Below are 24,480 nucleotides of genomic sequence, written 5' to 3'. Positions count from 1 at the left end.
ATAGTAACAGCTGTTTCAGAGAGCCTTTTAGGGAGGTTCTGAGCCATTACAGACCCAACCAATTTTTGTTGGGCTACATATCACATCACAGAACAAGGATTAATTCCCCATTCAACCATTCTCTATCACCTTTAAATAAGAGACGGTAGAAGCTGCAGGGTCTGTTGGAGTCAGTGGAATCCTATTTACAGTGTGTCCTTACATAAGAAGCATCTAAAACAGTGATACTCACTATTGTTTTCACCAGAGCCACATTGGCAGCAAAATCAAGGGAAGAGCCACTTTTACCACAACATACAAAGTCCCCTTTTGCAAATATGCATTTCTACATATAAAACATCCCACAAAAAAGAAACAACACAGCCAATACATTTTCAATTCAGACCACATTTCCCTTAATACTGGGATGAGCGGAAGCTGGCGTGCATGTCCTTGACTTTCTTCATGTTGTATTTGTAGTTTGTTGTTGTAATCATAGTGAGACATTCAGGATGAGCATGGTTTTTGTGCTGCTTTTTGCCCTTTTTTAATTAAAAACCAATCCATTGTGCCTGCATCTCGCGCTGGCTAAAGGAGCTAGCGTGCTCTGCGGTCAGGTGAGACGGGGGTTTAAAGTGATACTCCGGAGTAGATTCAACCTGGGGTCATTTGAACCGTGACATCCAGCCAAGTAGCCCACCCGCAGTTTTTTCGATATTGGCTGAATATCAGCCGAGTTACAGAGTTATCCCGAATAGCTTCGTACAAGGGTTAATGGATCCTGGCAGTATCTCCAAAATTACCACACTAAAATCACATGCTATGACACCAAACAGGAGTACAAATATGGTCTGTACTCACAAAACGATGCATTTGGAAGTTTGAAAATAGTCCAGGAGTTTATTATTATCAACACAAGCCTGATAGCTTCTCTGCTGCTAAAGCTGCGTCGATGTCACTTCTGGGAGCTTCAAAGTAAGATGAGGGTTGATCTACTACTGTAGACAACAAAGTATATGCTATATTCTACATGCTTTTTTTAATGAATTTTTATGTTGTAGAGTTGTGAAGTTATTTTATCAATGGAGAAACTGAGCAGCCTTGCTTTGTTGTCTACAGTAGTAGATCAACCCTCATCTTACTTTGAAGCTCCCTGAAGTGACGTCGACGCAGCTTTAGCAGCAGAAAAGCTATCAGGCTTGTGTTGATAATAATAAACTCCTGGACTATTTTCAAACTTCCAAATGCATCGTTTGGTGAGTACAGACCATATTTGTACTACTGTAGAAGTTTGGTGTCATGGCATGTGATTTTAGTGTGGTAATTTTGGAGATACGGACCAGGATCCATTAACCCTTGTACGAAGCTATTCGGGATAACTCTGTAACTCTGCTGATGTTCAGCCAATATCGAAAAAACTGCGGGTGGGCTACTTGGCTGGATATCACGGTTCAAATGACCCCAGGATGAATCTACTTCGGAGTATCACTTTAAGCGGGCTGCGTTGCCAGGTTTAACAGAGCCCCCTTTAGGAAACACCATTAAGCCTTAATTAATACATAATGAAAATACTTAATAATACAAAAACGCAAACTTAATAAAAATACTTAATACTGTGCAGCATTCGCTGTGTGTTATTTGAAAAAATCTATTGTTACCATATTGTTATAAGCTACTATGCGAGTGTGAGCCGCCAATTAAAGCTTGAGGAGCCGTGCAATGAGTATCTCTGTTCTGGAGTCTGATCTCTGGGACAAAGACCCAGTTTTAGGTTTGCAGTCGGATAGAATAAAGTGGAAACTTTACATTTGATTTATTCTAACTGTGATGGTGCTGATGCTTCTTCTGTTCAGAGTTAAAGGCTCATCACCTGAAATGAACAAGAGACGCACGATGAAACAACTGATGTTGCGTCTGCATAGAAGATGGAAGCTTAAAGTTACAGATAGTTGGCTCCAAACAGCTGACCTGGAGTCTGTGTTTGTGGCGTTTCAGGTCCAGGGGATGTCGTTCATCGCCGCTGTGCTGATCCTCAACCTGGAGGAGGCCGAGGCCTTCATCACCTTCGCCAACCTGCTCAACAAACCCTGTCAGATGGCCTTCTTCAGAGTGGACCACGAGCTGGTGCGTGAGCCTCGTCTCTGAGCCTCAGGACCTTTGCTGCTGCAGGCAGAGCGCTCTCTGTGTGGCGGAGCTGGGAGGAGAGTTTTCACCTTCTGAAGCGACTCAACCCTCTCACAGCGCTGTCACTGTTGCATCAGACCAGGCCACTGTGCACCATGCGCTGCGGCTGCCGGCGTATCCTGCCGCCGGTTAGCTTGGGGGGGTCTATCTGCTGAGGATACGTTAGGCAGCCACACGGATGCTGTTGGACAAAGTGAACAACAGTCTGATGCATGGTGATGGGGTAGTAGTTTGTCCCAACACTGACCTTTTAGAGGTTTGAGTTGTTTTGCGTGGTGAAAACGTGCTTTTCTTCTGTCCCTGCTCTCAGTAACTCTGAAATCTCTGAGCAGGATAATCTGCTGCTAAGACTTCCTACGGAGGCATCGTTTGATTAGCGGACGATCGAGACGGTGATTGTAAAGCCGTGTTTATAAGTGGCAGAAGCGTTTTTCTTTGTTTCTAACTCAGAGCCACAGATGAGAAAGCTTTCTGAGGTAAACACAACCCCATCTTCTCTCTCCTCTCCCTGTGTGTGCATCAGATGCTGAAGTATTTCGCAGCCTTCGAGATTTTCTTCGAGGAGAATCTGCCTCGTCTCTTCAGCCACTTTCAAACCAACAGCCTGACCCCCGACCTCTACCTGATCGACTGGTGAGTTTTAGTGATGCTCCGATCAGCATTTTTTGGACCGATCACCGATCACCGATCACCAAAATCATGATCTGCCGATTGCCGATCACTGCCGATCATGGAAGGAATCGGACATTTCCATGCCTTTCATCTAGCAGAGAGTGCACCATTTATAGAAATTAAACTGCCAGAGGTAGCTGGGGACATGTAGAACAAGAATCTGGTGGAGTCGGCAGAGAACATTTTGATTTGGTTTTAAGGAAGTTTTCAAATCTGACTATGCAGAAATGAGTTTGATTCTGAATATGCTTCAATAATTTTGTTCTATCATTTTGTTTTAATCATTAAAAAGAATGTAGTAAAAAAAACAACCAAGTAATGACAGGTGTATGTATTCCAACAAATGAAAATCAACTTCGATATAGATTACTGAGTTTACGGGGTGCACTTGAATGCACCATAAATCCGCTCACACGCTTTACCGTATGAAGCGATGTAAACGGGCACTCGATTTTCAAGTGTAGCTAGCGCGAAGCGCAGATGGCGTGACCGCAGTAAGTTTCACATCTTTCTGACACACTTTGAAGAAATTCCAGACAGGAGAGGTCATGTTGTCGAGAAGCACTGTAGAGGTTTTGCCTGTTCGGTTCTGTACACACGTCCCGTACCACATTAGAAAGTGGTTGCTAGTAATTTACGTCAAAAAAAAAAAAAAAAAAGCTTGTAATTACGTCACGTGATCGGCTTTTTGATCGGCATATTTTTCCGATCGCCGATCAGGCTATTTTTGGGCATTATCGGCCGATCATGATCGGCAGCCGATCGATCGGAGCATCACTAGTGAGTTTTAAACCAGGTGACCGACAACGCCGTCGGACGAAGCTTCTCTGGGAAATTGGAATTTCTCATTCCAATGAGCATCAGAAAAACCTCCCATCTGTTTCTATTTAAACTCATAAATAAACCAGGCTGAGACTCTGAAGATGAACCAGTGCAGATGGTGATTTAAAAAAAAAAGATAAAATGTTGAACTCTGATGGGTTCACACTGATTATGCTCTAAGGCAGCGGTCTCCAACCGTTTTTGCACCACGGACCAGTTTAATGTCAGACAGCATTTTCACGGACCGGCCTTTAAGGTGAGAGCCGGTCGCCGCATATGATGCAGAGCAGGTTTGGTGCGTGGGAATCACCTGTCGCCATAAATCCATGTTTTAAGTATCTCCTGGTGTCGTCTGTTAAATGCAGCTTTCTGTTAGTCTGTTGGTCAGAGGCTCTTCTTCTGTTTCCTCACTGGGGCTTTCCCCCTTTTTAAAGACGTCTGTTTTTTACTCATTTTGCTAGTTTGTGAGTTTAAAGGGATAGTTCGCCTCTTTTGACATGAAGCTGTATGACATCCCATATCAGCAACATCATTTATGAACATTTTCTTACCCCCTGCTGCGTCCTGTGAGCCGAGTTCCAGCCTCGTTTTGGTGTTGATGAAGGTAGTCCGGCTAGTTGGCTGGGGTTTAAAAAATAAAGCGTTTTGCTTCTCAAAACAATATGCGTTCAAAAGAGAAATCCAACAGGTTTTCCTTTTTGTGACCACCAGTTTTTCTCTTAATTTACTCTCAGCTTCTTTTTAAAAATTTTTTTTAAAACCGTATTTTAAAGGTGACATATTCTGCCTTTCTTTAACCATTTAACACCATTTTCTGAGCTCTTATTGAGACGGACTTTGGTCCAAATATCTGTTGGTTTAAAGGGATAGTTTTTATTAGTATTGGTGCATTTTCTCTCCCTTCGTATCACTGCCTGCTGTAGAGACCGTGCAGACCGAAGTGCAGACCGAGCAGTCCCCTGCTTCCGAGCAGCAAACACCGTAACAGGCGCGGCTGTCGGCAGGCGGCAGCAGGCAGTGATACGAAGGGAGAGAAAATAGGGCCAAGCGATTGTGAGGTCTGACTTTTTCCTGGAGAACCATTTTGTGATGCAAATGTATTACTCTTTTGAACGCATATTGTTTTGAGAAGCAAAACGCTTTATTTTTTAAACCCCAGCCAACTAGCCGGGACTACCTTCATCAACACCAAAACGAGGCTGGAACTCGGCTCACAGGACGCAGCAGGGGGTAAGAAGATGTTCATAAATGATATTGCTAGTATCATACAGCAGTCAAAAGAGGCGAACTATCCCTTTAATATTAGCGGTAATGTATCACGTGACCGAGACGAGCATCTTGACACGTGTTGAGAGTGAGTCACAGACGGATGTAACAGAGAGAATTCGGTCATTTTTCAAAATAAAACATTGTTCAGATTCGGATAATAAATAAAACGTAAATAATGTGAGTTATTTATTCTTTCTGTGCGGCCCAGGGGTTTGGGACCGCTGCTCTAAGAGATGAATCGAAACTTAAAAAGCACTTCCTCCTTCTGGCTGCAGATACTTGGCTGGTCTTACTTTAGCTCACTTGGCCTTAGGTTAGGTTTAGGTTCTGGTGGTGGAAATGCACCTTTCACCAGGTGAACTCGTGTCTGTGCAGGATCTTCACTCTCTACAGTAAGTCGCTGCCTCTGGACGTGGCGTGCCGGGTGTGGGACGTCTTCTGCCGGGACGGCGAGGAGAGCTTGTTCCGGACAGGCCTGGGGATCCTGCGGCTGTTTGAGGAGGTGCTGCTGCAGATGGACTTCATCCACATCGCTCAGTTCCTCACCCGCCTGCCGGAGGACCTGCAGTCCCAAACGCTCTTCAACGCCATGGCCAGCACGCACATGATCAGCAGGAACCGCCGCTGGGCTCAGGTCAGCCTTGCGCTCGGACGCCAGGAGAGCAAACTCAGGAGGAGAAATGTTTCACGGTTCTCCTCTGCTTCCTTTCAGGTGTTTTCCGCTCTGATGAAGGATGGAGGTAAAGAGGTGGAGAAGAACAGCAGCCCAGCTTTGAGAAGCTAACACCAGCTAGCCCTGATGCTAGCTCCACCTCTGTTCACCCTCCAGCTGTGGGGGCGGACCCCCGGCTTCGAGCTCCACAGCCTGAAGCTGAACTCTGAGCTGTGAAGCTGGAAGCGAGTTCCTGGAAAAGGCGGCGGGACCAGCTGTTGGTTCGCCCTCATCCCTCACAGCCGAGACATTAAACCGACAGTCTGATAACGCGCCGTGTTGTTTTCTGAGGCTCTGCCTCCACGTTGGGGACACCACTAACACCGAGCATCGCGCCCTGTGTAATTCTCAAAGATTGTTGGTGCTAATCATTTTCTAATGACTTCAGATATAACTTGTGGTTTTGACTTAACAAACACTCTTAATTTGCTGCTTTTCTTGAACCAGCTGCCTGGATCTGAAGACGATGGGAGGCTTCACTAAGAAATGCTGGTTAGTGCGGCTCCCTGTCAGTGAAAATGTCCACCTGTCGGCAGAAAACCGAGGAGGAGGAAACTTTAAAAAAAATGATGCAGCACCAGAAGAAGACAGAATGTGGTTCAAGTGTTTAGTGTTTGAGACGTTTTTACAGGATAATAATGATAACAAACGTATTTTCTAAAGGTGTTAAATGAGCCTTAAAGTAATCGTTAGGGGTGAATATTTGTTACTGTTGGTGTAAAAGAAAAGACTCTCCTCGGTTCTGCTGGTAAATTATTAACAGTGAAGAGGATTCAGATCTACAAAGGGGCCATCGAAGGATCCAGCACTTTATGGCTGCAGCGCTGAAGCTGCGCGGCGCTCAGAGGGACTTAAATGAATCGTTCAGGCTTAAGCGGGGAGCAAATGAAAACTGCCTTGGCTTTTAGCTTTTAGGAACATGAGGCTGTTTTTAATCACCTTTGCATCGGATTATTTCTTGCTTGATGCGTCATCTAAAAAGTCTGAAAAGTTCATATTAACTAAAATACTTCCTGAGATCCGCTTGTAAATCATTCCAGCTCCAACAACACGGACATAAAGAAGTGAATCACTTAAATATTCTTCTGTTCCAGCCTCTCAGAAGAGGAATCGCTGCTTTTCTTTGTCACGTATCTTTAGAAAGTCTCATGTTTCGACCCGCCGGTTGAATAAAACCGTCTCTCCACTCTGAGCTGTGGGACGGATCAAATACTAACTGGTGACATCGTGGTCTTTTCCCCACAGATATTATGTATTCAAATGAAATCAGCAGCACTTATAATAACTGTTAAATCATTTAGAAAGAAAAATGGATGCTTTGAAAAAAGTAAAATGGATCATTTTCTTTATCCTACAGACTGTAGGAAATAATAAGCAACAACAATGATTTATTTAACTTTTTTTAAATTTAGGGGCCAAGTTTTCACATCAGAAACTACGATGACGGTTAATTAATTCAAATAAAAGCTGAAAGATGCTCGTTTTCTGACAGAAACGTCTTCAAAAAGCTTTATTTTTCAGCCTCCGAAGGAACAACGAACATGAAAGTAAAGAATTTACCAGCTTTCCCTCTGATTTAGAGACGATCGGTCAGTCTTAGAAACGCGTTTCCGGTCTTAATCAGGAGTTAAATTAGTCACAAAACGTTTGCTTCCACATCAAAGTCTCATATTCTGTGATTTCAGCAGTTTACCGACCATCCAAAAAGCTGCAGGTGAAGTAATGAGGATGATTCGATCCACTGATTGTGACAGTAATTCGTGCTGAACACTCCGTTGGTTTCCACACTAGAACGATCTCTCGTTCATCCCCACATCTCCAGACACTACCGATGAATTCTACACTCAGTGAACCGACCACCGAGCAGCCGTTTAAAGCTTAAAGTGTGGGCCGACGGCGGCTTCTAGAGGCTGTTCCAGCAGAAAACTCCCCAGAGAAGATGAGCAGGAGACCCCAGAGGAGAAGTGGCGGCGTCACAGAGAAGGAACCAACAGAAGTTTTTCAAATCTACCTCTGCTGCTCAAGTGAAAAGCAAGCGCTCGATGTTCCAAAGTGACCTGGAGCTGCGGCAGCTCATCTTCTCTGGGGGGGTTTCGTGTTGCACACTCCATTAATGAGGGTTCGCCGTACCGTGTTGAAAACGGACGCCGTGGTCATCAGATTGCTCCGAAAAGTGGTTTTACATTCAAATAACTTTGTTCTGTTACGTTACACCAGCTGTCGTAAACTCGCCGTTAGTCGACGGCTCAATGAAGGAAGCGTCCGTTAACCTGAGCACAGCGGCGGGCGGGAAACGCTCCTTCGGTCCATGACGAACAACACGATCCAACAGTCGTACAGAGGAAGGAAACCTCGCAGCTTTATGATAAATCACGAGCACTTTGGGAGCCGGATTTCTTCTTTTAAACAGATAAACTGAAAAATAAAGGAGGCTCTTAACTTTTTATTGTGATTCTGCTCCTGCTCTCCACACGTGTAATTTATTATTTTCCTTTTTTAATCCCGAGTATTCGTCGTGGGCAACACAAACCGTGCTGTTCTTTAGCATTTTAAATTAAACGTACTTCTGCTTTGTGTTCACATTAAATCCCTGAGGTGTAACAGAGCGACTCGGCTGAGAAGTTAGAGGAAACTCAGCAGAAGTTCAGCCAAAATGAAGCCGTCTGCATCCGGAAGCAAAGACGTGGGCACGGATGTGTTGAGGATGCACGTTGTGAGCTCTTCTGTCTGGAAAAAATCTAAGTGCAATATAGTCTTGGGTGGGTGATACGTTGATGATAACATCAGAATTCCATCTTCCCGCTCCACTCCACAGATGGAGATTTCGGGGGCGGATGAGATTAATGTGAGAAAATTGCTCCATTCATCCTTTTAAATTAGATTTTCCTGTTCCTTTCAGAAGTATTTTATACTTTAATGTACATTCATTTAGCTCCTGCTTGTTTCTTAGGGTTCTGGTCTAATTTTAGTGTACAGTTCTTTTCATAATGCCTTACAGTTCATGTACATAAACTGTAAAAAAAAAAAGTTTTCTTTTCATATAATGTCCACTAGATTAATGTGTAAATAAAAATCTGAGCAAACCGAGTCCCGTCTGTTCTTTAAATACGTTTTAAAAGTATGAACATTGATACCCATCAGCCACAACATTATGACCACCTGGCTCATGTGGAGTCTGCTCATCCTGCCAAATGATTTCTGACCACTGGAGGCGCCTTTGGGCCCTGTGGCATCTGATTGGTCTCAGAGGTCAGAGGAACAGCTCAGTGCTGCTCCACTGGGGAGTGTGTCTTGTGCTTGTGTATGAAAACATACTGTTTATATTCCTATGAACATGTAAAACACATGTTCTCCTATAAGTGTATATATGTGTGTAAATGAATTAATTTGCTTTTATGTGTAATTACTAACGTGTGATTGCATATGTGCGTCAGCATGTTTGAACGTGTATGAACGTGATTGTATGTGTGTATGAACGTGTGATTGTATGTGTGTATGAACATGTGTGAACGTGTGATTGTATGTGTATATGAACATGTGTGATTGTATGTGTGTATGAACATGTGTGATTGTGTGTGTGTATGAACATGTGTGAACATGTGTGATTGTATGTGTGTATGAACATGTGTGATTGTATGTGTGTATGAACATGTGTGAACATGTGTGATTGTATGTGTGTATGAACATGTGTGATTGTATGTGTGTATGAACATATGTGAACATGTGTGATTGTATGTGTGTATGAACATGTGTGAACATGTGTGATTGTATGTGTGTATGAACATGTGTGAACATGTGTGATTGTATGTGTGTATGAACATGTGTGAACATGTGTAATTGTATGTGTATATGAACATGTGTGATTGTATGTGTGTATGAACATCTGTGAACATGTGTGATTATGTGTGTATGAATATGTGATTGTATGTGTGTATGAACATGTGTGAACATGTGTGATTGTATGTGTGTATGAACGTGTGATTGTATGTGTGTATGAACATATGTGAACATGTGTGATTGTATGTGTGTATGAACATGTGTGAACATGTGTGATTGTATGTGTGTGTGAACATGTGTGATTGTATGTGTGTATGAACATGTGTGAACATGTGTGATTGTATGTGTGTATGAACATTTGTGGACATGTGTGATTATATGTGTGTATGAACATGTGTGGATATGTGTGATTATATGTGTGTATGAAAATGTGTGAACATGTGTGATTGTATGTGATTATGAACATATGTGATTGTATGTGTGTATGAACATGTGTGAACATGTGTGATTGTATGTGATTATGAACAAGTGTTATTGTATGTGTGTATGAACATGGGTGATTGTATGTGTGTATGAACATGTGTGATTGTATGTGTGTATGAACATGTGTGGACATGTGTGATTATGAACATGTGTTATTGTATGTGTGTATGAACATGGGTGATTGTATGTGTGTATGAACATGTGTGAACATGTGTGATTATATGTGTGTATGAACATGTGTGAACATGTGTAATTGTATGTGTATATGAACATGTGTTATTGTATGTGTGTATGAACATGGGTGATTGTATGTATGTATGAACATGTGTGATTGTATGTGTGTATGAACATGTGTGGACATGTGTGATTATATGTGTGTATGAACATGTGTGAACATGTGTAATTGTATGTGTATATGAACATGTGTGATTGTATGTGTGTATGAACATGTGTGATTGTATGTGTGTATGAACATGTGTGATTGTATGTGTGTATGAACATGTGTGATTGTGTGTGTGTATGAACATTTGTGATTGTATGTGTGTATGAACATGTGTGATTGTATGTGTGTATGAACATGTGTGATTGTATGTGTGTATGAACATGTGTAATTGTATGTGTATATGAACATGTGTGATTGTATGTGTGTATGAACATGTGTGATTGTGTGTGTGTATGAACATGTGTGAACATGTGTGATTGTATGTGTGTATGAACATGTGTGATTGTATGTGTGTATGAACATGTGTGAACATGTGTGATTGTATGTGTGTATGAACATGTGTGAACATGTGTAATTGTATGTGTATATGAACATGTGTGATTGTATGTGTGTATGAACATGTGTGAACATGTGTGATTGTATGTGTGTATGAACATGTGTGAACATGTGTGATTGTATGTGTGTATGAACATGTGTGAACATGTGTAATTGTATGTGTATATGAACATGTGTGATTGTATGTGTGTATGAACATGTGTGAACATGTGTGATTGTATGTGTGTATGAACATGTGTGAACATGTGTGATTGTATGTGTGTATGAACATGTGTGAACATGTGTGATTGTATGTGTATATGAACATGTGTGATTGTATGTGTGTATGAACATGTGTGAACATGTGTGATTGTATGTGTGTATGAACATGTGTGATTGTATGTGTGTATGAACATGTGTGAACATGTGTAATTGTATGTGTATATGAACATGTGTGATTGTATGTGTGTATGAACATGTGTGATTGTGTGTGTGTATGAACATGTGTGAACATGTGTGATTGTATGTGTGTATGAACATATGTGAACATGTGTGATTGTATGTGTGTATGAACATGTGTGAACATGTGTGATTGTATGTGTGTATGAACATATGTGAACATGTGTGATTGTATGTGTGTATGAACATGTGTGAACATGTGTGATTGTATGTGTGTATGAACATGTGTGAACATGTGTGATTGTATGTGTGTGTGAACATGTGTGATTGTATGTGTGTATGAACATGTGTGAACATGTGTGATTGTATGTGTGTATGAACATTTGTGGACATGTGTGATTATATGTGTGTATGAACATGTGTGGATATGTGTGATTATATGTGTGTATGAACATGTGTGAACATGTGTGATTGTATGTGATTATGAACATGTGTTATTGTATGTGTGTATGAACATGGGTGATTGTATGTATGTATGAACATGTGTGATTGTATGTGTGTATGAACATGTGTGGACATGTGTGATTATATGTGTGTATGAACATGTGTGAACATGTGTGATTGTATGTGTGTATGAACATGTGTGGACATGTGTGATTGTATGTGTGTATGAACATTTGTGGACATGTGTGATTATATGTGTGTATGAACATGTGTGGATATGTGTGATTATATGTGTGTATGAACATGTGTGAACATGTGTGATTGTATGTGATTATGAACATGTGTTATTGTATGTGTGTATGAACATGGGTGATTGTATGTATGTATGAACATGTGTGATTGTATGTGTGTATGAACATGTGTGGACATGTGTGATTATATGTGTGTATGAACATGTGTGAACATGTGTGATTGTATGTGATTATGAACATATGTGATTGTATGTGTGTATGAACATGTGTGAACATGTGTGATTGTATGTGATTATGAACATGGGTGATTGTATGTGTGTATGAACATGTGTGAACATGTGTGATTGTATGTGATTATGAACATGTGTTATTGTATGTGTGTATGAACATGGGTGATTGTATGTATGTATGAACATGTGTGATTGTATGTGTGTATGAACATGTGTGGACATGTGTGATTATATGTGTGTATGAACATGTGTGAACATGTGTGATTGTATGTGATTATGAACATATGTGATTGTATGTGTGTATGAACATGTGTGGACATGTGTGATTATATGTGTGTATGAACATGTGTGAACATGTGTGATTGTATGTGATTATGAACATATGTGATTGTATGTGATTATGAACATGGGTGATTGTATGTGTGTATGAACATGTGTGATTGTATGTCTGTATGAACATGTGTGATTGTATGTGATTATGAACATGGGTGATTGTATGTGTGTATGAACATGTGTGATTGTATGTGATTATGAACATGTGTGATTGTATGTGTGTATGAACATTATGTTCATAATCACATATGTTTGCTATTTAGTACATAAAAAATGAACTAAATAGCATAATAGATGAATGTCAGTCGGATTTTGTTAAAGAAAGGTTAATATCAAATAATATTAGACTAGTTCTTGACCTTATAGACTATGCCCACCTCACCTCTGATGAGGGTTTCCTTGTTTTCCTAGATTTTTACAAGGCGTTCGATACAGTTGAAAATCCCTTTATTTTTAAAGCTTTGGAAGTTTTCGGTTTTGGTGAAAAATTCCTTAAGGCTATAGAGACGCTGTGTAAAAACAGTAATGCCTCCATCAAATTAAAAAATGGTACAACGTCGAGATTTGACATAAAACGTGGAATCCGACAAGGATACCCTTTATCTCATTTCCTTTTCCTTTTACCTATGCAGTTATTAGCCACTCACATCAAATGCAGTAAAATAGAGGGAATCTCTATTGCTGATCAGTCACTATTAATCAGTCAATTAGCAGACGACACCACCCTATTCCTAAAAAATGGAGATCAGGTTCCTCTATCTATAAAAACTATAAAACCTTTTTCAGATGCCTCAGGCTTGACCCTTAACCTCTCTAAATGTGAAATCTTTGCTCTGAAACCTTCAACAATTGATTCAATTTACAATATACCGGTGAAAAGTGGGGTAAAATATTTGGGCATCATTTTATGCAGGGATCAAAAAAGAAGAACACTATTAAACTTTGACCCTCTCATTCCAATAATGAAAAAAAAGCTGAATTCATGGTTGCAGCGGGATCTATCTATCACTGGAAGAGTTTTACTTGCAAAAACTGAAGCCTTATCCCGAGTGATTTATCCAGCTATGGTTCTAGATGTCCCACAAGATTTTTGCAGTAAGTTAGATAGATTAATAGTAGATTTTGTGGGGAGATCTAGATCTCACTTAATAAAAAAGAATGTTTTGATGGCTGATCACTCTTCAGGGGGTTTCAATCTCATCGACATTTCTTTACTTAACAACTCGTTTAAAATAAAATGGGCAAAGCTACTCCTAAAATATCCTTCTTCCATTTGGAACTGTATCCCTAACCATCTTTTTAAATCTGTGGGAGGATTCGGTTTCCTTACTCGTTGTAATTATAACATATCTAAGCTTCCTTTGGCCCTAGCAAACTTCCACAAGCAAATGCTTTCCTGTTGGTCTCTTATGTACAGTCACAATTTCTCACCACACTCATATTTTATATGGAATAATAAGGATATCACTTACAAGAACAAAACTTTATTTTATCATTCTTGGTTTGACAAAAATATCATTGTAGTTTCACAACTGTTTGATGAGAATGGTGTATTATATACATATAGAGACTTTATGGATAAGTTTTCTTTTCCTGTACCACCTAAAGAATATGCTAGAATCTTTGATGGGATCCCATCTGGTGTCAGATTTCTTCTTGACACCTGCCCTAAAGGTCTCTGTCAGTCTCCTCCAGACCTTAATTCTTCCTCTCTCTTTATTGATGGTGATCCTTTTATTAGCAATAAGTTTACTAATAAAAAAATAAGATATAGGCTGCTTAAACACAGTATATCCACCCCTGCTTGTATTAGTTACTGGAATAATCGCTTTGAAAATATTGATTGGTTAAGATTTTGGTCTCTCAGGAAACAATTTATGATCACAAATAAAATATCTGAAGTCTCTCTCAAGATTATACATAAGTGTTACCCTTGTAACTATAGGTTGTCAAAATTCTCCCCTGTATCTCCTGATTGCTCTTTCTGTCTTTCTCACCCTGAAACCGTTGATCATTTATTTTGGAGCTGTAACCTCTCAAAAGTTTTCTGGATCTTTTTTGCTGACTTTATTAATGAACTCATCGACAAGGACTTTGCTATGACCATGCAGGTCATGTATTTTGGTGCTCCAGAGGACACGAACACCACAACAAACCGGGACTATCTTATAAACCTTTTTCTTTTTTTGGCAAAATTCTTTATTCACAAATGTAAATTTCAAAAAAGAAAACCCTTATTTTTCATTTTCAAGAAAGATTTAAAACATTATTTATCTTCCATTGATCACTCTATTTGTCCTAAAGCTATTGATACTCGTTTAAAATGTATTATTTTCAATATTCGTAACCACCTCTAGTATGTTCCTGTTCATTCTATATCTGTGTATCTTTATACATTTGCCAACATTGCAAATAATCTGCATTTATTGGTATGTTGGTTAATTCATGTTGCATTTGTACCAGCTGTTTCTTTCAATAATAAAATAATAATAATAAAAAAAAAAAATAATTCTCAAGCGAAGCTTCTCCAGCGAGGTCGCTCTTGGTGAACACGCAGCATAAGGGCAGACCAGCTTATTCACATGCATGGCTCCAGCAGTTTCTCTAGCTTCGCCAACTTCTCATATTCAGCACTTGTTGGGAGGGCCAGGTGGTGCCGCTGTTGAGATAGCGTTGTGTGCAGTGCGTCTCTGTTGCGCCACACGCGCAGTATCCTCCCTGCGGCCACCATATTAGGAGCGCTGTCTGTTCCAACAGAGCAGATTTGTCAACTATCCCCCACAGATAAGCGACCTCCATAAACTGCCTAGCACAGGCTTCTGCAAAGTGGCGTTCTTCTGTTTTAATCACACCTAACGGCAGACAAAGTACATCGGCCTACACCCGAGCTAAAATATCAAGGTAAAAGTCATCACAGTTTGCTTACCTATTTTGACCCAGTTCCCAACCCAACTTTGAGAATAGATTAACGGACTGCGCAGTATTAACGGCGATATTTTTTATTTCGCCCGACAAGACTCTCAAATTATCGCAGCACGTTAACGCCGATAACGGCCCACCACTAGTATGAACATATGTGAACATGTGTGATTGTATGTGTGTATGAACATATGTGAACATGTGTGATTGTATGTGTGTATGAACATATGTGTATATGAACATGTATGAACATGTGGGATTGTAGTTGTAAGTGAACATGTATGAACATGTGTGTGTGCATGGACGTGTGATTTTATTTGAGTATGAAAATGTGTGATAGTATGTGTGTATGAACATATGTGAACACGTATGATTGTATGTCTGTATGAACATGTATGTACGCATGATCCTGTGATTTTATGTTTGTATGGACATGTATGATTGTGTGTTTATGAATATGTATGAACACATGATAGTATGTGTGTATGAACATATGTGAACACGTATGATTGTATGTCTGTATGAACATGTATGTACGCATGATCCTGTGATTTTATGTTTGTATGAACATGTATGATTGTGTGTTTATGAATATGTATGAACACATGATTGTATGTGTGTATGAAAATGTGTGGTTGAACATGTATTAATGTATGTCTTTATGAACATATGGGACTGAATGTGTGTATGAACATATGTATGATTTCTTGTGTAAGTTTTTTTTCCCATATAATATCCACTAGAGTAATATGTAAATAAAAATCTGAGCAAACAGAGTCTGTTCTTTAAATATGTCTCTTCATATTCACATACAATCATACATGTAAATGCATACATATTATCACACATTTTCATACCTACATAAAATCACTTTCATGCATATATACAATAACACGTCTTCATACGTGTTACAGTTACAATCACATGTTTATTCACATATACTATGACATATGTTCATACACGTTCATATACACATACAATCATAAATGTTCGTAATCACATGAAATCACACATGTTCATACAGACATACAATCACACGTTCACATATGTTCATACCCACATACAATCACTTTCATGCATACAATAACACGTATTCATACACACAATCACATCCGTTCATACATGTTCATGTACGTACATTCATAAATACAATCAGACATTTTTCATAAAGACATAATCATACATGTTCATGCATTCATACAATCACACATTTTCATACCCACATAAAATCCCACGTTCATGCACACATACTACGACATATGTTCCAGGGGGAGGCCCCGATGACCCGCGTCCGGGCAAAGAAAAACGTTTTCCCAACACTGTTTTTGGTCACGGGGGGGTCTTATAAGCTGAGGCCACCAGATGGCGGTAGAGGCTCAGCTTTAATCGCTCTGCCGCTTCTTCGTTCTGACTGGATGGAAGCGACATGCCACTAAATAATTGTACAGTTCATTAAGGCCTCTGTTGCACCGACGGGGAAGTCACCGTGACTTCAGTTTTTATCCTTTAAACTGAATAAATGGAAAAATGATTTCCCAGAGACGAGCTGAGACGTCACATGTTGGACTTTAGTCGTTTAATCTGAGTAAAAACGGGACGTTTGAGTGTCGTTCTCTGTGAAAACAGCAGATAATTGTTTCCAGTGTGTAGCCACCAGGGCAAGCGTGAGTTACCTTAAAGCTCCTCACAGGTCACTTCTGGCTCGGCTGTGGGGTCAGCATCTCAAGATTTTTATCGGAGCGTTGATTCAAACAGGGTGTGAAGATCCTCGTGGTGTTGCGGATCAGCCGGGCCCTCGCTAAGGGATCTCAGGTATTTCCGAGGCCTGCGATAGGCGTGGAGCGAGGTCGTCAGGGGCCTCTCGCCACTTCACAGCAAGGGGAAGAATCAATCTGTGGAGGTATTTGGCAGCAGTCTGATGGCTTTCCTGTGGAGGTGGGGTGGAGGGGAAGAAGGAGCCCGGTGCCCCCGGAGGCCTCTGGGATACCACAGCAGGAGGCGGGGAGGTCAGGGCAAAGGAGGCTACTCAGAGTGGAGTGGATGAAAAAACAACCAGCAGAGTGGAAATCTGTGGAAAATCTTTACTCATGAATAAATCATACGTCAGCTCAATAAGCTGAATCGTGTCTGCAGGTCGACCTTCTTCACAGAATAAAAAAGCTTCCAACTCACCTTGAAAAGATGAACATTTTGGAGGTTTTCTGCAGCGGCCTGCACATAAATGCATGTTTACGTACAGAAAACACAAAGAAAGCGTCACTCTTTTTAATAGCAACTCTAAAGAGGAGTTAACGGTGAGTCTTATAAGCCACAGGGTAAGCTTTTAGGCCCAGGTCACCTTCCATCCATCCACCAGATAAACCAGCAGTTTGCTGAAGCTGATGCACAGATGGAACCAACGCTGTGACATCACTGATGGTGCAGGAGGTGAACTTTACTTCCAAACAGGAACATTATCATCTGATAGGCCGTGGATACGCCCAGCAGATCTAACATCTGGAAATCATTTGGAAGGAAAGTTGTCTGTAGGGAATGGACTTCATCGTCATTGCACATCAGAGTACAACAAAACTGTGGATGGATGAAGTACAGCAGCAGCACGACGGATCTGAACACTGGTGAGGCCCTGGATGCTAACACAGCTAGCACAAGCTACACGAACAACAACTCAGAGAGGTTATAGGTTACTACAGCCCCTATTGTCTGATTTCTCTCTACAGATGTACAATCTGCACAAACCAAAGGCACATTTATGGACTTAAGATGGAAAATAAAGTCCTGCCTCTCTGATTTGCGTTGGACCGCAGGCAGAAACACAAACCCAGAGGAACAAAGTGAATAACCTGAACAGCAAACCAACCTGAAGGGTCAATAAGATCCAACGAAGCCTCAAGATCGTTCAAGAAATCCCAGAAGACGTTTTTCAAAGCTTTCACGAACAGATGAGAGTCATTAATGGAGCAGATGGATGGAGGAGGGGTGCTGGCGTGGGCTGCCATCCCCGAGGATGAGCTTCTGCGACGCGTTCCTCAAGCTTTGGTGCAGGAAGACATCTGCAGCTTTGGAGCAGGAAGACATCTGCAGCTTTGGTGCAGGAAGACATCTGCACCTTTGGAGCAGGAAGACATCTGCAGCTTTGGAGCAGGAAGACATCTGGAGCTTTGGAGCAGGAAGACATCTGCAGCTTTGGAGCAGGAAGACATATGCAGCTTTGGAGCAGGAAGACATCTGCAGCTTTGGAGCAGGAAGACATCTGCAGCTTTGGAGCAGGAAGACATCTGCAGCTTTGGAGCAGGAAGACATCTGCAGCTTTGGAGCAGGAAGACATCTGCAGCTTTGGTGCAGGAAGACATCTGCAGCTTTGGAGCAGGAAGACATCTGCAGCTTTGGAGCAGGAAGACATCTGCAGCTTTGGAGCAGGAAGACATATGCAGCTTTGGAGCAGGAAGACATCTGCAGCTTTGGTGCAGGAAGACATCTGCAGCTTTGGAGCAGGAAGACATCTGCAGCTTTGGAGCAGGAAGACATCTGCAGCTTTGGAGCAGGAAGACATATGCAGCTTTGGAGCAGGAAGACATCTGCAGCTTTGGAGCAGGAAGACATCTGGAGCTTTGGAGTAGGAAGACATCTGCAGCTTTGGTGCAGGAAGACATCTACAGCTTTGGAGCAGGAAGACATCTGCAGCTTTGGAGCAGGAAGACATCTGCAGCTTTGGAGCAGGAAGACATCTGCAGCTTTGGAGCAGGAAGACATCTGCAGCTTTGGAGCAGGAAGACATATGCAGCTTTGGAGCAGGAAGACATCTGCAGCTTTGGAGCAGGAAGACATCTGCAGCTTTGGTGCAGGAAGACATCTGCAGCTTTGGAGCAGGAAGACATCTGGAGCTTTGGAGTAGGAAGACATCTGCAGCTTTGGTGCAGGAAGACATCTACAGCTTTGGTGCAGGAAGACATCTGCAGCTTTGGAGCAGGAAGACATATGCAGCTTTGGTGCAGGAAGACATCTGCAGCTTTGGTGCAGGAAGACATCTGCAGCTTTGGAGCAGGAAGACATCTACAGCTTTGGAGCAGGAAGACATATGCAGCTTTGGTGCAGGAAGACATCTGCAGCTTTGGAGCAGGAAGACATCTGCAGCTTTGGAGCAGGAAGACATCTGGAGCTTTGGAGCAGGAAGACATCTGGAGCTTTGGAGCAGGAAGACATCTGCAGCTTTGGTGCAGGAAGACATCTGCAGCTTTGGTGCAGGAAGACATTTGGAGCTTTGGAGCAGGAAGACATCTGGAGCTTTGGAGCAGGAAGACATCTGCAGCTTTGGTGCAGGAAGACATCTGCAGCTTTGGAGCAGGAACCTGGAGAGAACCTGAAGAGAACCTACATGAGCGGAGAAAACATTCAATGAGCTGAGATTCAAACCAGAAGCCTGTGAGGCGACGTTACTGACCAGCATACAGCCCATAATCAGTTCCATTTTAATCACAGTGCACTTATTTATATTTACAGATGTATTCATTCCATTATTTCCCCATTTATCTCCTCCATATAACCGTCTCATTTACGCAGAGACCTTGACTGAGAATATCTCATTTATCCGATTATAAAAAAAAAGAACACTGATCGTTAAACTTTGTCTGATGATTTAAGTGATTCTTTAATTCAGGAAGAACTAACGAGCCGGAGGAGGTGAAAAGGGAGAAGCTGGAGGAGGAGCAGACCATCGGTCAACACGGCGTTTCCTGTCCTTTGGGATGTCTGGTAGCGCTCTGGATGACTGGATCACTCATCTGTCCTGCTGCACTCTTTCATCTCGCCCTTCCAGGCTCGCCCTTCCAGGCTCTCCCTCCTCCTCTTCTCATCACTCAGTCACCGCAGACTCTTTGGTTTCACTCCACGTTAACCCCTGCAGACTGCTGTCCACACAGGCTAAAAAAAACAGGCTAAAAACCTTCCACAGCCAGCATTAATCCCTTTAAACCGGCTCAACTTTAACGGGCCGAGAGTTAAATGATAGTTCGAGAGTTGTCTTGCAATTTAATTAAGAGAAAGGTAAAAAAAAAAAGTGGAATAAATGCAATACTTTCATCATGCATTTGCTATTAATGGTATCAAAAGAGAAAGCAAAGAAGGTAAAATGTATTACTGGAAGCAGTTTGAGAGTTCATATAACTGGGAATACTGGGAAGTGTGCAAAAACAACCCCAAACCAGAGAAATGAAAGAAAAAAAACAGGATGAACTCAAGATATTTCACGTTCTATGGAAGTTTTTCTCTGCCATCAGAGTTTGAATATGAATTACTGATATTGAATTTTTACAGCATCAAAACCAGACTTTAAATTTGAAAAACCAACAGTGTAAAAAAAAATCAATTTCTACAAAAAAAATCAGTGGCAAAAGAACCAGACTCAGATCAGCCATGTCCACCAACGCGGGTGATGGTGCTTCGGTGAGTGAGTTTACTTTATTTGCCATTTGTGTTAGTAAAATTGAGTAATAGATATTACTCAATATCTATTGAGCTGATCTGTCCAATGGAGCGTAACTTGACTCCATTCGTTCTATTTTTTAGTGTATGTACCCTTAATTTTTAGATAGAAAAATCCTCAGTGGGTTGGGTAAGCTGTCAATAAATGCATTCCAGATGCACAAAACACATGTGGAGAACAATCCAATGAAATTATAACTCTTAAAATACATTTCTACATGATTTTTTAAGTATTATTATTATGTGCCTTGAGATGCCATTTATTGTATTTGGCGCTATATAAATAAAAATTAATTGAATTGAATTGAATTTTGGCTCAATTTAATGCAAAGAAATCAGGCGTTTTTTTCACTTTTTTCCGATATTTTCATCTTTACTTCATTGGCAATCAATTATTCCCCCAAATCATGACATCAGGCAATATGCCATTCCGTTCACCAAACAGTATACTCATTCCACAGAAAAAATTGGAAAAATCCAACCAAAATCATTGGATCTGTGATGATTTCACTGCTAGGCCATATGCTAGAGGGAGTTTCACTGAGTACTTCTATGAGCACCGTGAGGTTTAACCTCAAACGTGTCATCATGTGTCATCCAGCACAGAGAAGAGAAACCCAAACATGAGATTTGAATGGTGGAAACTTTCCTGTTTAGACAGTATTTCATCTGATCTTTTATTTCAATAACGTAAACAATAAGTTTCCTGTTCACCTCTTCCACTCCATATATTTCCATATAGGCTCTTTGTGCCTTTAGAGCACAGACAGCACAGATAATCCACCCCTGACTGTGGCTTTTGTCATGATCAGAGGGGTTTTGCATGTTTAACACTCCCTGACTGGTGGCTCATTCACACGTGCGCTGCTTCCCTGTTTTCCCAGAGTCTTGCATGTCACCGTTCTTCACTGCAAACAGCTTATTTAATGACACGCGTGTGCTGAGAATGATGCGCAGCCATCAGGAAGCACCATAAAGGTTCAGTTTTACATTTGAATTAGCTCACTGGGATCTTTTTCCAGACGTTTGTCTTTTCAGAAAAACATCTTGCAGACTCGAGAGAGGATATTTTGAAGTTCTCTCAGGGTCATTACCTCGATAAATATCAACCCGTCTTCTCAATACGAGCTCATTTTGTTCAAATAAAACCAAAAACAGTTGATAACGACCCCAACGCTAACCCAAAGACCAGAGATGGGTACTCGAGTCACTGTGACTTGGACTTGAGTTGCTGTTTTGATGACTTGTGAGTTGACTTGACTTGACAAAAAATAAAAGACTTGAGACTCGACTCGGACTTGTAAGTTAAAGACTCTGCACTTGACTTGAGGCTGAGAATGGCGTCATGATTGGATCACTACCCTGTCAATCAGTCATGCCCTCTCTACATACCTTAAGTGCTTATTGGAGAGACCCGCCCACTCATATCAGATATGCATCAACATGGCTGTGTTCGAAACCGCATACTTCTCCTACTTCTCATAGTAACTTTTTGAGTTAGTATGCGAGTTTGAGTATGTGAGAAGTTCCTGGATGCATACTAGATTCTCCGAAATGTTGGGTATGCATCATGAGGTTACTACTCATACTCAAACTAACCAAGATGCAACGTAACGTGACGTCGCCGATCGTCATTTCCTGTCAAAACGGCAGTTTCAAGCTAGCTACAACGAGGGTAGGTTCACTTCCTATTTTCAAAACAAAAGCACCAATTGTATAGTAATGGCTTTCCCTATGATAAAAGGCAACGGGTATTTTATTTTGTGAAAATAACCGAAAGTGCGTTGCTCACTACGGCTAGCTTTAGTAGCGCCGAATTCGTGGGAACAAAATTGTAAATAGTCGGTATTTTGTCAGATTTTCAACACGTTGGGGATCTAAACGACTACTTTCTCGCCTGAAAATGTTTCAAATGTTGCTAAAGTTTACAGAGTTTAGAGCTTAAGGGAAATCATCTTCAGGCCGGCTGATTTCGGCTCGGGCAGGAGCGAAATGCATTGTGGGTAAACGCTCTGCATACTGTCTGATCAATCAGTATGCGGAGGGGCTTCCGTAATTACCATTTTGACGGCAAAAGACGAACAGCACAGTGCAAGACATGCGGCATCAACATCTGGGACAGCCAGATGACAACTTCAAACTTTGTTTGTCATTTAAAGATCCATTCTGACCAGTAAGTGCTTGTCAAATTAGCTAATATTATCCTGTTAGCATAGTCGGTAGTTAGCTAACGTTAGCTTGATATGAAACGGGGTGGACAGGTTGGACACATTGGCCAATGATGTTTACTGACAGTTGCTTATATCTTGTCTTTTCACTTTATTAAGATCAGATTCTGCAGGTAAAATTGCAATAATAAGGTGACTTGACTTTGACTTGACTTGCCCAAGAAAAAAATACTTGGGACTTACTTGAGACTTGAAAGCTAAGACTTGAGACTTACTTGAGACTTGCACATGTGTGACTTGGTCCCATCTCTGCCAAAGACTGAACCCAGAACCAATTTCGGTGACCTGAATTCATTCTCAGACGTTTATAGCTCCATCACTGATGATGGCACTGCCCACGTTGGGGGTCCCTGGTGTTTTCATCAGACGCCGTGTGACACGGTTCAGAAGCAACTTGGTGCTCCTCTCCTCTAAATAATAAGATTTTTGAACAGAAAACACATCGGTTCACTCAAAGAGTCGAGCAGGAAACCCATCACAGGAATATTCTGGACAATAATTTTCTAAATAAAACACAGATATCTAATCAATCCACCGATAAAACCAGCAGGTCGGAAATTAACCTAGTTTTAATTCAACCAGGAGGAAGACTTTGAGACACGTCTGCCAATCAGAGAGTCAAATAAATTGTTTGTTCAGAACATTAAATACGACCCAGAATGGCGTCATCTAAACCACCAGGTAGGACTCATAGGAGCACTTCATCATCAGAGGAAACATCATTCTTTTAACAAGCCAAATGGCCCTACAAAGGAGGAATAAGGGGTGGATGGTGCGATTACACGTAGCGGCAACGATCGCCGCTTTTTAACTTCTGGTCAACGAAACTAAACACTAAAACACTTCTGTCCCTTCCTGGTTGGGTTAAGGAATCAACACTCCTTGGTCAGGGATAGAAAACATCATTATTAGGAAAAAAATATTTTTTTCCGGCTTCACCACTGCCACCGTTTTGGAGTGACCGACGCTCGTTAGGTAATTCACATCCAGATTCTCCCATGACCGCTGGAGGTGGCGTGTTATTAGAGCAATGAACATGTTACTTCCATGACCGGTCAGCTGTTTTCAACTTCAGAGAATAAGCATGTCAGGTTAGCAGCTGCTACGTCGCCTCTACTGCCACCTGTAGACCGCGCTACTCACACTTAGGGCTGTAGCGATGCACAAATCTCACGATACGATATGATTCGATTCGATACACTTACATCATTTTCTGGGGGAAAAAAAGCGACAGTGTGATTTGACATGAATTGTTTCCTATTGGATTGGTGGTCCGACCTTTGACCCGGAAGGACAACACCGCCACACAAACAGAAGCAAACGAACATGTCACAAACGTGAGAGCTGTGCACTTTATACAACATTTTTATGAACTAATTTATCACTGTTTTGTATAATGTGACCCCCTCGCATTATATTGTATTATATTAATGTTCTGTGTTTTCACTAATGGTAACGTCTGACTTTTCAATAAAGTTTGCTTTAAACATTTTCTTTAATTATTATAAAAAAAAATTATTTAAATTTAAAATTAAAAAAA

At 41.2% G+C, this 24,480-nt stretch overlaps 1 protein-coding gene across 1 annotated transcript in view; it reads left to right on the top strand.

Moving 5' to 3' along the window:
- The window catches only part of LOC142397737 (TBC1 domain family member 12-like), a 32,322-nt gene extending 23,597 nt beyond the window's left edge, over window positions 1–8,725 (top strand). Inside the window, exons 10-13 of the mRNA XM_075481324.1 lie at window positions 1,975–2,103; window positions 2,687–2,796; window positions 5,302–5,560; window positions 5,639–8,725. Coding sequence (XP_075337439.1) covers window positions 1,975–2,103; window positions 2,687–2,796; window positions 5,302–5,560; window positions 5,639–5,710 — 570 coding nt within the window. The 3' untranslated portion in view covers window positions 5,711–8,725. The remainder of the gene's footprint in view (window positions 1–1,974; window positions 2,104–2,686; window positions 2,797–5,301; window positions 5,561–5,638) is intronic.
- The last annotated feature ends 15,755 nt before the right edge of the window (window positions 8,726–24,480 follow it).

The sequence above is a fragment of the Odontesthes bonariensis genome, chromosome 2, assembly GCF_027942865.1.
Source record: "Odontesthes bonariensis isolate fOdoBon6 chromosome 2, fOdoBon6.hap1, whole genome shotgun sequence".
Lineage (NCBI taxonomy): Eukaryota > Metazoa > Chordata > Actinopteri > Atheriniformes > Atherinopsidae > Odontesthes > Odontesthes bonariensis.
Note: the sequence above shows the minus strand (reverse complement) of the source record. Positions and strands in the feature narration are given on the sequence as shown.